The 14,137-nt window shown below is 40.0% G+C and overlaps 1 protein-coding gene across 9 annotated transcripts in view; it reads right to left on the bottom strand.

Annotated features, from left to right (window-relative positions):
- Positions 1 to 14,137, bottom strand: part of PDE4D (phosphodiesterase 4D) — a 624,128-nt gene that overhangs the window by 106,260 nt on the left and 503,731 nt on the right. For all 9 annotated transcript variants that reach the window (XR_008463832.1, XM_054185815.1, XM_054185814.1 and 6 more), the window contains one exon: positions 109 to 145. Coding sequence is in view for 8 of the 9 variants with exons in the window: in XM_054185815.1 (XP_054041790.1) it covers positions 109 to 145 (37 nt within the window). In the remaining variant the exon portion in view is untranslated. The remainder of the gene's footprint in view (positions 1 to 108; positions 146 to 14,137) is intronic.

The raw sequence follows: 14,137 nt of genomic DNA, 5'->3' as shown, positions 1-14,137 counted from the left end.
CTGTTTCAAGCAATATATCTTACATAATATTAACAGAAAACAACTGGTTTGGCCATTTGGCCTTTACATTGCAAGATCATGTGAGAAATATGGCAAAATTGTGCCTACCTGAGCAAATGGTGTCACAATCAAGTCATCTCCATGTCTGAAAAAATGAGCAGAGTTGTAAGTTAGGTATTACTGAAAACTTCTCTCACAGCTTTAACAGAAAGAAAATCAGGTTTTACAATGCAGTATAGGTAACTCCAGTATTACTCTTCAGCAGTTACTCACTACCACTGCTTTACACATCCTTTGAAAAGTAAATATCAACTCAGTTATTGCCCAACTGCCTGTCATGTCAATGGGACCGCTGGTGAACCAGCCCGTTTCTGTGCTGCAGGTTGGGCAGGTGACCCACCACCCAGCACCGATCTGCAGAGATTTCATCCCAAAGCATGAAGGTGCAAAGACCAAAAGTGACCCCATTAAGGGTTACCAGCAGGTTTGTGAGCACTGGACGGGCGAGTGACTGCAGATGGCTGGGCAGCGCATCGCAGACAAATGAAAACCTGGTGAAACTTTCAAACTGACTCACACCTCGGTAGCTATAGGGGGTGTGACCGCATGTGTGCTGTTGCTGCGGCAACCTCACCCACGCCACAGGGTGACGTATGGGCAAGGTGCCGGGATGACGCATTGCAGGGACGGAGGGAGGAAGGGAAAGAGGGGTTCCTTCGCTTCAGCACTGAAAGCTGCCACTTGAAATGGTTTCCAAAAAACATAGTCCTGTAAATAGAAGTAGGATGAAGGGCTGTTGAGCTTAAGAGTAGCATCTGTAGCACTAGGGATACGGAGTCAGACCTCTCCAGGGGACCATGGGGACAGGAAAAACTTGGGAGTTTTCTGTGATCGTATCTAGCATACGGCAGCACTCAAGACAAAAAGAGATTTTCCAAACACAGAAATTCAGTATGATTCCATTTTTAATTCTCTTGTATTTTCCTGCAGTGAATTTATCGTAAAGTTGCACCTTTCAGCAGAAATCACCACTGCTTTGATGCTATTTTAATGTTATTTAAGTTTAAGCATAAAATGTATTTAACAACAGATTTCAAGTCCATGAGAATTAAAAAAGGCTTTCTCATAATTAGAGAAATTCGATTTATGTTTGAGTTGCTACAACATCATTCTTATAATTTATATACTATCCACACAGAGTAATGTTTTTGCAGGTATTGCAAGAACCTAACAAAAATGCAGTAAGCACAACCAGACAGCCTGTAAGGATGAAATAAACTCCCTAATACTCAAAATTATTGTGATGTTTAATATCTGTGTAGCTGTTTTTATCACCATCTCATCTATTTGTGTTAGCTGAAATACAGAAACGGGTTTTTACAGATCCTGTGGAAGAAGTCTAAGACCTTTTAACAAGGTCTTTGCAGGAGTGTTTGGAATAAGGTGTTGCTTCAGGCAAAACCACAGTCCCAGCCTGGCTGTGTGTAAACCTGATCCTCACACCAAACCAGAAGCAATACAGTACCATGGGAAGAACTCAGAGGCCTTAATGGCCCAATAAAGCCAAATCCAACTGGTTACTATATACATCAAGAATCATCCCAGGGCATTAACAGGGGAGTTAATGGCCAGCTGGGTTTAGTACCTCTTCACGTTTTCATTGGGTCATGAAAACTTCAGGAAATGCCCTAGACTATAATTTCTGATCAGGATTGCTTAACGAGTGACACAGCTAAAGAATGGCTTCAGCAGAAGATACGCCTCTTCTCTCCTGTTCTCCACTTACACAGCCATAGTGTGAATATGTACACTACCTCACTTCCAGAAGAATTATGCTCTTTGTCTTCAAATTCTGTGAAATGGTATTATCTGCTGTGTGACAGCTGGCTTACCTGTTCCTCTAAAATCTGTTCATTTCTTCCCTTTTATAAAGAATGTTTCTACTATTTGTGTATAGCTACTCCATTTTCTTTTCTGTGTTGACACTTTGAAGGTGCACAGCTGTGTAGAGGAAGGAATCCTGCATTAGTCATCTTAATGACTTCTGCAGAGATGGAAGAGCCTAAAGCCTCAAGTAAATTATTCGCCAGTCTTCCTCACACCTGTTACTCAGCTTGTTTAGGCAAAAAGCAAACAAAGGGTTGAGCAAATTCTTAGAAATGCATGTGGGTTTTTTGTAAGCTATCAAATTCTGCACAGAAACTGTATCTAAAATAAATACGTAAACCCATATTTTACTGATCTAGTCTAAATCCCACATTTGGAAATGATGAAGGGGCAGGATCCTGGAGATGAAGTTTTACAAGTAGAAGCAGGACTGGACAAAGAACAAAAATATTAAATTGTTTCTACCTGTAAATAAGTCATGTAGAGTAGAGCTAGCTCTTTCTAGCATCACAAGCATCTGTCAGTGGCAAACGCTCTGAATGCCCAACATATGACACAAATGCACAAAATATTCATCAGTGCTTCAAATTCCCAAGCAACTGCTACAACTTAGTTATTAACTGTCAAAATGCAGATTGGGAAAACTACGAAAATGGGATGGTCCTTCTTCTCACCATCTCTGGTGGGCTTCCTTACTGGAGGTGGTACTTTCTTGCTCTTCTTTCCATTCAGTGCCCCTGTTTGCGACTCCTCAAATGCTGGGGCACTTCCAAAAGGCAACAAATACATGTTTCTGGGCTTTCCGTCCTGGAGGTTTTTTTTTTCTTTCCTATAAAGTAGCATGACCCCACTCCTCTATTTTCAAGCTTCATTCTACTTGAGCTCCTGCTGGGCTGCATTTCATTGCAGAATACTGACAAAATACTGCAGCTTATTTTTTAGAGAAGGCATTGTTAAATATTAATTTAATGCATAAAAATCAACCCAGGATTTAATTTTCACTTCTCAAATGCCCCTTGTGTCAAGAGCAACAATTACAGAAATTATCATTATTTTGGTGAAAGCGTGATACTGAAAGTACAGATATTCACAGCTTTTGCAAAGCAGTTCAGCATGCACCAGACCCACTTGGACGGAAAAGCAACTGCATGGTGTGGTGAGTAATCTTTAATCCACACAGGGTCAGGAAATTTGGAAAAGGTGAGAGTGCTTGAAAAGGGAGCAATGTCTAAAGCAGCTGTGTTATTTTTTGTACAGAAGAGCAAGAACATATGATTCAGTCAAAGTGCCATTGATCCACAGTGTACTGCAGTGTAGTAAACACTACAATGTACGAGTGTCCTGCTGTTTTCTTTTCAGGTGATACGGAAGCTGATAGATGATTCTGTCTGGATTCTGCACAGGATAGTACCACACATCTATGTACAGAAGCAGCAAGAGCGAGCGTAAACCCTGTGCAATATATCACAAGCTTCTAAATATAGACAGAGCTGTTAACCTTTAAGGTTAGAAGAAATTGTTGACATCAGTGTTAGATTCTGTTAAGCAGAATGCCTGGCATACTTGTTCATACCTTCATTTGTCATAGGAAAGACAGATTTGAAAGCAGAATAATTTTATGTAGCCTCAAAATTTAAAATTATCAAATCCACCACCACTAAAAAAGACTGCTAAAGCACACAACAGTCCACATCAGATGAATTGCTGCTACAAAAAACACAGGCCAACTTTCCAGCAGATCAAAGATTATATAACGCATTGCAAGTTATTTGCCATGTTAAAGCAATGAAGCCTTGCCTTCTGCAAATTTTCTGTGTTTTCCTTCCTAACCTTTCCTATGGGACATCCTCGAACTCAACCCATGTAAGCTATGATGGTCCCCACCATGGAGAAGAAATAGTGCTATGCTAAATCAGAAGTTAGATGAACACGTTCAGTTGACTGTTGCCAAATTAAAAGTACAAAAATTTTGCTTCCTTTCCTCAAGATTGGCATTAATTTGTCTCTTCTATCCCAATTACAGGACAGTAATTAACTTTGCCCCCACTGAAGAGGAATTTAGAGATGCATGCACGGACAGACAGAGAAGCAGGCAGGAAGATTAACACAAGGATAGACAGAGTGACTGCACAACCTTTATTTCTTAATTAAGTTGGGCTAATTTAATATAATCATCTAATAAGAGGAGTAGCTAACAAGACATTCTGCAGACCTACTAGGATACAGTTAAAAAAGAGAGGGTGTTTTTGTAATATGTGCAGAAAAAAGTCAAGATAACCATTAAGGAGAAGTGAGTCCAGACCTTAAAGACTGCTGGAAATGTGAGTCTGCACTTGCCAGTGTGGAGCTTCGCAGGGAAGGTCCTCAATAAGCTTTATCTTGGTAAAGGCCATAGCAAACTCAGACTAAGGCTTTCTAGACACAGATGAAGAATACCAAGCAACTGATCTTGAGGACACATATTGCAGATGAGGGACATAAACAGGACAAATAAGAGCTCTGTCTAAATAGAGGAGGGAAAGTGTACAAAAAATATTTACACCAATTTGACACATACCTTTTCATAGAAAAGATGTGGTCAAAATAAAATTCCTGGTTAATCTTGATAAAATTTTTATAGCATAAATAATAAGACTTGTGGAAAGAATCTTGACGCTTTGTATCAGTTTAAAGCATGATCATACTGGTTTGCCACACTCCTCCATTTGAATTAAAAACTCGCTTATCTCCCCAGGATAAGTACTGGCTGAGGATCCCAGTCAGACTTTAAATCCAACTGGCATAGTCTGTGTTGGATTGTCTGGCTACAAACTTGGGATGTAGCCTATTTGAAAGAACAAGGCTGCCAACAGGCTTTGGAAAAGCCCTAGGGGACAGTGGCTTTCTGGAATCCCGGCACTGTGCTCCACAGCAAGAACTAAGGCTTTTGTCACGTTGTCACAAGATTTGACTGGATTTTCACAGAGTTGTTTTGGGACATTTTTTTTTTTTTTTTTAATACAGAAACATAGAAAACATAAAAGCAAAGGAAAATCCATACTTTCCACACACAACTTACAAAATGGGAGAGAAGACAAACATGAAAGCATTCTTCTGTTTGAACCAGAAAGTCTATTGCAACCTCCTTTTTCGGTGTAAACATCTAAATTTGGATTAAACATGACATCTACTCATTTCTGTATACAAGGCTGATTCAGACTTACTGCTCAGTAACATGCTATAAATACAGCTTAGATGAGACATTCATGTTTTTCTTGCACATGCGCTGGAACACAAATATACCACGTGCAAAACCGCAAACGGAGAACAGAAAGTAAGGTGATGGTTTACCCTAATTCCCAGGATTTTTTTTCCTGCCCCAATAACATTTCATAGGTGAAGCCAAGTAAACACAGAAGAAACATACGAATTAGGTATGCTGAAAATATCTGTGTTGCTCAGATACAGATTTTAGCAGGAATGAAATCTGATTCTAGATTGCGCTCTGACACAGTGACGGAAACATCATGTAATGATACCAGCTGGCAGAAGCTGTGCTCTCAGGACAGTGAGCAGGAGGGGTGGCTGGCTGCTCCAGTGCAGCAACTTACACTTTATTATCATCTGCATTTGGAGAATCCAAATGGGTTGGTTTGTCATGCTGATTTTGCGGAGTCAGAAATCACAGCACCCCAAGGTAGTTTATTCTGCAGGAACAGTGCTTAAGTCAGGTCATCTCAATTTCGAAAGACTTCAAAAACAATTTTCTAGTCCTAATATGAGACAGCCCCGGCCTGGTTCCAGAAGCGAAGGCTGACTGGGGATAAGAGGCACCTCTCAATGTTGTGCCTGTGTTATGCGGTGGGACAGAAACTGGCTTACAGCTTTTCCTGGACAATCAGTGGCTGTCAGTGACTGGCACCTCATTGAAAGGCTGAGCACCATTTGGGGGATGATCAGGCACCTATGCCAGGGACTAGAGACTGTGACACTGTGAGCAGGTTGCAATTTAGGTTTGAGACAGCAAGCAATTGAACTTGTTGATGGAGTCATGAGCTACAGAGAAGGGCGTTGTTTTTTCCCAGAGCTTTTCTTTATTTCTGGGAACATGTACCTTAAAGGATTTTTACAAAGAGCTACTTGAAACCACTTGTTCTATCACACAGTAGACAGAAATTAGACCCTGAATGATGCAGGCTCTTGTTAGCTGTTGTCTGAGTGTTTCTGAACACTGTTCTATAACACCGTGCAGTTCTGTCCTCCTGATACTTCTTTCTAATACTGCAACAGAGCTTGCCCTAATTAGTCAAAAGTATTGCTGTAATATTGGGACTTCTGGAGAGTTTAATCTACTTAATTTCAATTGAGCTTAACCAGATAGAAGAGGATTGCCTCAGAAAAGCCACAGTCCCTGAGAAGTCCATTAACCCCAGCCAAAAAGAAAGGCTTGTTATAATAGTTTCGCTTGGACTATCTAACTAAGCAAGTTAGACTTAGGAAGACATACCAAAGGGAAAAATCATTTCTCCAGTATAAATATCACTGGCAAATACTGCAGATATAAGTGTTTTCAAACAGCCCAATTTACTTCATATGGAGCACAAATCAAATTACTCCACTATGGCATGTTAATGATGAAAACAATACTTGGCCATCTTATGATCAGAGATCCAAAAGAAAGCCCAAAACAAATGTTTATTATTACACATGGCTAATACACACCAAGATATGCCATGTACTAATGTACCTGGATCTTTCCAGGTATAATCGACAATTTGTACAAGAAAGTACTTTGTTTTTTCATGCCACCTTTTTAGCATCTCAATTCCTGAAGATACCTGAAGCCTTTATTAGGCTTGAAAGAAGCCTTTGATACTCAGAGTCTGCTCTGTCGTCAGTGTTAGGTTACCTAAATTACAATCTTACTTCCACTTGAACTGCATTAGCACCCAAGGTGATCTCAGGACTTGGAAAGACAGAATGCCTAAAGGGCTGTAAAGGAACAATGAATATCAAGGTGTTTTTAAATCAGTATTCTGAGATTTAATCCAGCCAGTATCAGGAAGTGTTACCTGGCTACCTGTGCACCTGATTGTGCATCACCAGCATCATATCACAGCACCTGCACTTTTGAGCAGACTAGAAACAAGAGACTTTTCTGGGTGACAAGGCAGCTAACTACATCTCAGTGATGGTGATATGAACCAAGACCTATTGAATTCAGAAACTTAATTCAGGATTGCTGGATGGGCTGGAATCGGAATCAGCTAACCAACTGAAATAATGGGAAGTACTACTATTTTCCCCATTCCATATAATATGCTATAGGAACACTATCAGGCTTCTTCTATCTCCCATGAGAGTATCACAGCACCTTTGGAAGAGTTCAAGGAAGATCAAGGCCTCTTGTGTCAGACCCAGTTACTTCCTTGCTCTGAAAGCTTAAACGTTTTCCAAAGACACTGCACTCACACATCTGAAAGCTTAAACGTTTTCCAAAGACACTGCACTCACACATCTGACTTGTGGTCTGACAGATCACAAATCTGCCTGAGGAAATCATGAAGGTACTGATATAGTGGGCCACCAGCATGACATGCAAGATAAGAAAACACAGGACAACTCAAAATATCACCTGCATCATATTGCCCCAAACAGCCACCAAGCTTCAACCCTTTAATGCTACCCTAACATAGCAGACCATTTAGAAGACAGAAGAATGGTGGGCAACTCTGATCAACTGGCCTGCATTAAGTCTGACAGAGAATTATTCAGTCCTAAAAAGAAACAGAGCAGGGACTTGCTAGAGCATTTCATTGGCATAGCTGATTTTCCCTCTAAAATCAGAAGGCAGTTTGCCTGGGAGTCACTGAGGCAATGGCAAGGGGAAAGAAGCTACTGCGGTGTGGGGGTTTGGTTTGTGTGTCGAAGGAGGGGCTGGATTAAGCCAGAGGATGTAGGACTTTGAACCAGAAAAGATCTGAAGTCAGTAAGAAGAGTCCAGGCCAATTCAGCAGTGCCGTTGCTGGACTGTTCATACAACAGAAATTATCATTTAGCTCTAAGCAAGGCTGTAAAAGAAACAAGCGTCAGTGACTAAAGGATAGGTTTGTTTTCTTCTCAGGTTAGAGAAAATTAATGAGTGGGTGTGCACACATGACTGAAAGCAATCACGTTAGTGCAGCTTAATGAGTTACTATTAATCAGTTTTGATTGCATTAGCTGACACACATAAACTCTTAGCTTATTGCAAATGAAAATAAAACGTATTACCTTCAACTGCTTTTAAGCAAGCAGACATTTGGTTCCTTGTTTGTCCCTGTCCCATATGCTTAAGCGTTAAGAACTGATATGATTGTGTTACTTCTGAAGAGCAAGGATACATGACTTGCCATGTGAATCTCCTACTGATGCAGGCTGAACGATTTCCTCTCTAAAAGAAATGACAGCAGAGCTGCTGAGAACAGCACCTACTCAAGGTACCTTACCAGCCTGAGCGAGCTTGCTCTCAGCCAGCCACAGGCTGACTGTCTAAGCTTCAAGATTTAGAAAAAAGGGTCCCATAACAAAATTCAAAGGCTCCTAAAAGTATGTGTATATAAGAAGAAACAAGAAGACTTCAAGAAAAACAAGGCAAACCCATCAGAATTTCAGTTTGTCCGTTTTCAGGGAATGAACTCTACAGCTAACACAGCACTAGCGCCATCGCACGCACACCCGGCGTTGTTTGTGCCCCAAGGGGTGAAGCAAGAGCTAACCTTCTCCTGGGTTGTGAAATATGTTCAGCCTGTACGTGTCGTTGATCAGTGAGCTGTAAAAACAGCGTAAGAGGCATCTCCCAAAACATTCGAATCCCTCTTTACAAAGCTCCCTTCCTCCACTGTGGTCCCATCCTTCAGACTTGTGTGCAGACGTGGGCACACATAAAAGGCACCCTCCCCCCTCCCCTCTGCTGCCGAGCAAACCCGGGGATGAGTGGTGGTGCGATGTAGCTGAAATCCCAGCTAAGAATCAGTTGTGGTACCATGTTTTTAATAACATACCACCTTTGACTGAAGAGGTTTAGGAATTCGGTCTGCTTTGTTTAGCACAGGAGCAGTAACTCGCCATTTTGTTTTAAACCCCCATTCTTTCCAGAAGAGGGGTAAAAAAAGGCCTGATAAGTTAAAAGTGTTTGAAGGGGAAGCAACATGTTTAACAACTGAGAGCTATATTTTGAAAATGATTAGGTTTTAGCATTCGGACATAAAACCAGTAATGATTCTGTATTGTCTGAATGTAAGATAAAATAAATTTGCATTTCATAAAAAAAAAATCCCACTTCAGCAACCACATAAAGGCATATTAGAACACCTTAGAATCTCCTGAATTAAAAAGCAGCCTTCTCAATGTGAAAATATTCTCTTTTTGTTTACCATTTAACTGATTCCTCATCACTAATGAAGACAGTGCAAACTTATTATTTAAATTTAAGCAAACTGGATATTACTAAGTTCTTTGTTTTGGATTCCACTTGTAAAATGACCGTAGCAACTGGAAAGGACACAGTGGTCTTTTTTCAACATTTTTTTCTTTATAACTCAAAATAAGATTGTAAGTGACTTACTAATTACTTAGCTTAATTTAAGATGCAACTTGGGGATTTATTAAATTTAAAAGATTTTAAGAACAAAAAACCAAAACTCAGCGAAGCAAAATATTGGCCAATTTTTTCTAAAGCCATGTAAGTACATTTCTTTCTATGGACAAATAAATGTTTCTCAGCTGAAACACACATAGAAAATGCATCCTAATATTTTTTAAAGCATGTGGGTCTTTGAAGTTTAACTGTCTCTTTTCAGTGAGTAATATCTGTGATAAAATAATATCACAGATTCTGAGAAGAGAATCTGATAAATCACAAGGAATTCCAACACCAGTTTACCTAGAAAGAAAGGCAATTATTTCTAATGTGTTAACCTGAAGTGCAATTAATCTGCTTGGTAACTGCATGTCGTTTTTGCTCTCCTAGAGGCTTGACCAGAACATTTCAGGGAAAAGGTTTTTTCCCTCCACAACTTCAGATGCATACTGATAGCATTTTATTAATAAATCCAGGCATTCCTGGCTCAGAAACAGGAGGATAAGCTGTATCTCTAGTAATTTGGCTTCCTGTCCTGATTGAGAAAATATGTCCTCATTTCATTATATTATTGGCATATTAAAGGCTCAGGCGAACCTTATTAACTGTACAGGTTTGCCGTCTTCGTCTGCCATTATTCTAAAGTACATTCCCTTTACGAATCTGATTCAGAATGAATACAATGCAATGTTTTTAAAAGCTGAACATACTGTCAAGAACTGGGAAACATGTGTTTAAGTTTACCTCAAAAATTCTCTTCTCTGGCAGTTGTTCCACATGGCAGTTACAGGGATATTTCAGCCCGTTTGCAGATTCAGGTCAGGACCAGACCTGCCAGTCACTGACAAGGGAATTCCCTGCCTTGGAATTTCCCTTTATTTCAGGTAATTTTTGCAGACAGAATAATTCTGTTACTCTATTCTTTGGAAAATTACAGAATATTTTGACCTTATTTGGGAAAAAAATATACAAATTAAAAATCACACAACTATTTCTCCAGCTCTTGAAGAAGGGGATAACTCATCCCAATAAAACAACCCAAATCTCCGTATGCCAATACCCATGTTTATCAAACTACAGAGGCTCTTTTTGCTCCAAAGTAGAGCACGTTTGGGTTTGGATAATAAAAGAGCGGGGTTTTTTGGTTGTTTTTTTTTGGTAAACGTGGAGCCAAGGTTTACAGATACATTCAAATACAGTTTAGAAAGCAGCAGGTCCTCTAGGAGGAGGCAGGATAATACTGTAGTTATAGGGAAAAAAACCCTGGAGTAAATTGCATCCTCTTGACATTTGTTCTACCAGGGATAGCAGCAGAGGGATGCTATTATCTACAGAAGGCACTGGCAGAATAGCAGCAGGCTGGCCAGTTTAGGGAATAGGTGTACTGGTAGCCATTTGGCGATTTAGCAGATCACCAGGCCAATGACCCTGCAGTTAGTTCCCTACGGTCAGCGTTCCCTGGCTGGGTTATGGTGCTTAAAACATGGAAGCACGCTTTACTAGAAGTTTGCAAATTTTGCGTAATTATACTAATTAGAGCTTATATTGATATTTCCGTTGATCGAGGAAACAGTGCTGAGTCTCTCTAAAGAAGCCCATAAAGCTCCCCATACCGGCTACTTTCTCAATGAGTGAGGTTCAGTTGGCCAAAGCCAGGATGTTGCCTCCGAGCTGTCTTCTGTGACCTTGTGGAAATGGGAAGAGGGTAGACTTAAGGAGTGCCTATTGTCACATGCCTTTTCCCCTAGATACATGCAGAAGACACAGTGGAGCTCAGACAGACTCCTGTACCGAGAGTGTCTTGGTCCTGTGGTCTGGTCTGCTACACTCTGGTCTGCTTCTTCAGGCTCACAGGGGGACTGCGCATGCTTTTCTCCCTTCAGAGTGGCCGTTAAAACACGGGCTCTGCCCTAGCTAGTGGACCACTTATTGGCTTCTTTCTAATGTTCATGAGAGTGCTCATGATTTCACTGAAGAATCCATTTTTTAACCTAGTTAGAGACCTGTTTTTTCCTAAAATGGTGATTATCTACAAATTCAGTCTCATGCTTCGTTAATCAGAGCAGTGATCCCTTAGGAAGAAAGACATAAAAAGTGTTAACCACTGCCACCTCGGTCTGCATTTGCTAGTTTGGAGCAGCAACAGCAGTTCTAACAGGTAAGTATTAAGTAATCAGGCCACCTCTGCAAGACACCCACATTCAAAGCTCCCTGCTTCACTGATGCCTACAAATGAAAACCTGACAATTCTTCCAGTACAACACTGATGACTTCTGTCACGTTTTGGTTTCTGTTCCCTTTTTTCCCAGCATTGCAACTGTGCTGTTGGGGACTTTTTTTTTTTCCTTTTCTTTCCAATTTTCCATTCTTTATTCTCCTTCTCTTTAAAATTTTTTTCCTGTCTGTCATCACAGATTGTGCCCCGTAATTCCTCAGATTGGCTCACTGATCCGCACTGGCTTGCTCATTTACTTCTCTTTCTCTTGCACATCCTCATGTCTCTGCTGTAAATCCCTTAGCCAGGTTTCACAATGCAACTGTGCTCTTCAGTCTTGGACTTTGCATGTTCCTGTCTAAACCACCTGCCTCTTCAGTTCACAACCTAGAATGGCTTTTCTCATCTCCTCATATCTAGGACCATGCTATTTCTTCCAAGAGGTAACTGAAAAAATATGTTACTGACTCCCACTCCTTTTTATTTGTTTTCCCTTTCTTACCATGCAGCTGCTTTTTCTGCCTCTTTCAATGCCATAACTGCACCCACATTTGTCTCACTAACCTTCTCTCATCTGAGCAGCTTTGCACTCATCCTGTCTTTTATTCTTTTCCTTAGCTAACCTGTCTCCTCGCTTTAAGATGTAGTTTAGCCTCTCTGATTTTTGAAAATCTTTTCACCCCTGCCTTCTCTGCCTTTGTTTCTGTTACCTTCCATCTGAGCTCTCTGAATGAAACTGCCTTTGGTTGCTCTGTGAGGTTTATTACTTTGGGCATAGAGACTCACGTTGCACCTTCTCCTGGAGATAGTATGTGACTTTGTTAGTCTCTTGGTTATCATCTTATGCTTCAACTTTAAGTTGTTTGTGGCAGAGCCCATCTTTTCATCTTGGATTTCCAAAGAACTGAGCATGACTCTGTTCCCTTCCTTGGTGGAGCTCAGAGCTGCTGCCGAGAGAATATAATGAGAAATAATGAGAGAATGATGAATTCAGTACTTTAGCACTGCCATCCACTGGTGGTATTTGATCACGACACTCCATATTTGACTAAAATCTTGAAGTTTTGGTTTTGTTTCATCTGCTGCTACTGAAATGGAAGGTATTACTGTAAGCACACTACTTGAGAGTAATGGATGCGACAGAAATCTTTATGTTATACTCCTTCCAAATAAAAGATGCATGCCTTTTGCTTTCTATTTTGCTTTACAAAGTGAAATATAAAGGTTGGTAACTCAAGTACTGAAGAATCAGGGGATTCTAGGTTAAACTGTTATATACAATTAATTCATCTGCATTACCTGAATAATGTGTATATTTTGTAGGATATTTTGCTTATGCTTAAGAAATATGTAATACTTAAAATTAAGCATGTAGATAGATGCAAAAGGTAAACAGGATAATTTGGGAGTAATACAACATTTGTGTTATACTTCCCCTGACAACTCTTCCAGGCTCCACCTTGTTTAGGAACCACCTGAACCAGAGTGGATTCTCTATTTTAATAATCTCCAGTGGATTTCCGTTCCATGAGCACAGCTAGTTTCTGCTTGAACCCATATATAAAGAGTTTTGTGGTATTTTTTTTCCCTTGCTATTTTATCTTTTGAAACCTTCCCCTCTTTAATTCCTTATTTTTATTTTACTTCATTTCTGTGATATAGTCAGGATTATTTTAATTAGGCTTGCTGATATATGATTAATATTCCACGGTTAGAAAAACTTGCCTTTTACATTTCTTAATATCATCCCAGCCTAAACAGTGACAGGATATTTACCTTAGTATAACAGCTCCTCTGTAACAGGAGACTCTGAAAATCTATCCACATGTGAGCTCCAATAAATTTTATACACAGATGTGTTTTAAGAAAATTTTAAAAGAAAGAACAGATACAAATATCCAAAGGAAAAAGTGTGCTCAGTGTTTCAGTAATTAAATCATTTATCCAATTTACTGCCATGTGCTGAAATATTACCCAGAATTCTAGGAAACGCAGAAGTGGATTACGAGTTCAAGGATGGAGCACTAATTGAATTCTTAATTGAAATGACTCATCTAAGCAATACAGCGAGCTGGATTGTCCCCCTGAATGTAAAAGTCTTTCCAAATGGTATCCTGGCACAGGTGCCACACTAAAAGCTCGACTCCTGTCCATCTAAGAGAAAGGTTATCTGTCAGAGGAAGATTTACTGGTGGTCACTATTTGCAAGTGAAATGTGTTTTTTCTTATGACAAGGCAAGATGGGTTGGTCTTTTTCTCACTCATTTTGTCTCAACCAAAATTGGTCACAAGGGGCACAAAGCTTGCTAAGTACTTCAGTCTAAAGGGCTTAACTAAGGTATGGACCTTCCACAAAACCTCTGTAAAGGCATGAGTTTTTCTCATCTTGACACTGACATAGGAAGAGAGCTATAATTAGATGGACTAATCAACAT

This window comes from Rissa tridactyla, chromosome Z (genome assembly GCF_028500815.1).
Source record: "Rissa tridactyla isolate bRisTri1 chromosome Z, bRisTri1.patW.cur.20221130, whole genome shotgun sequence".
Taxonomy (NCBI): Eukaryota; Metazoa; Chordata; class Aves; order Charadriiformes; family Laridae; genus Rissa; species Rissa tridactyla.
The sequence above is the reverse complement of the archived record's forward strand: the minus strand, read 5'-3'. Positions and strand labels throughout refer to the sequence as shown.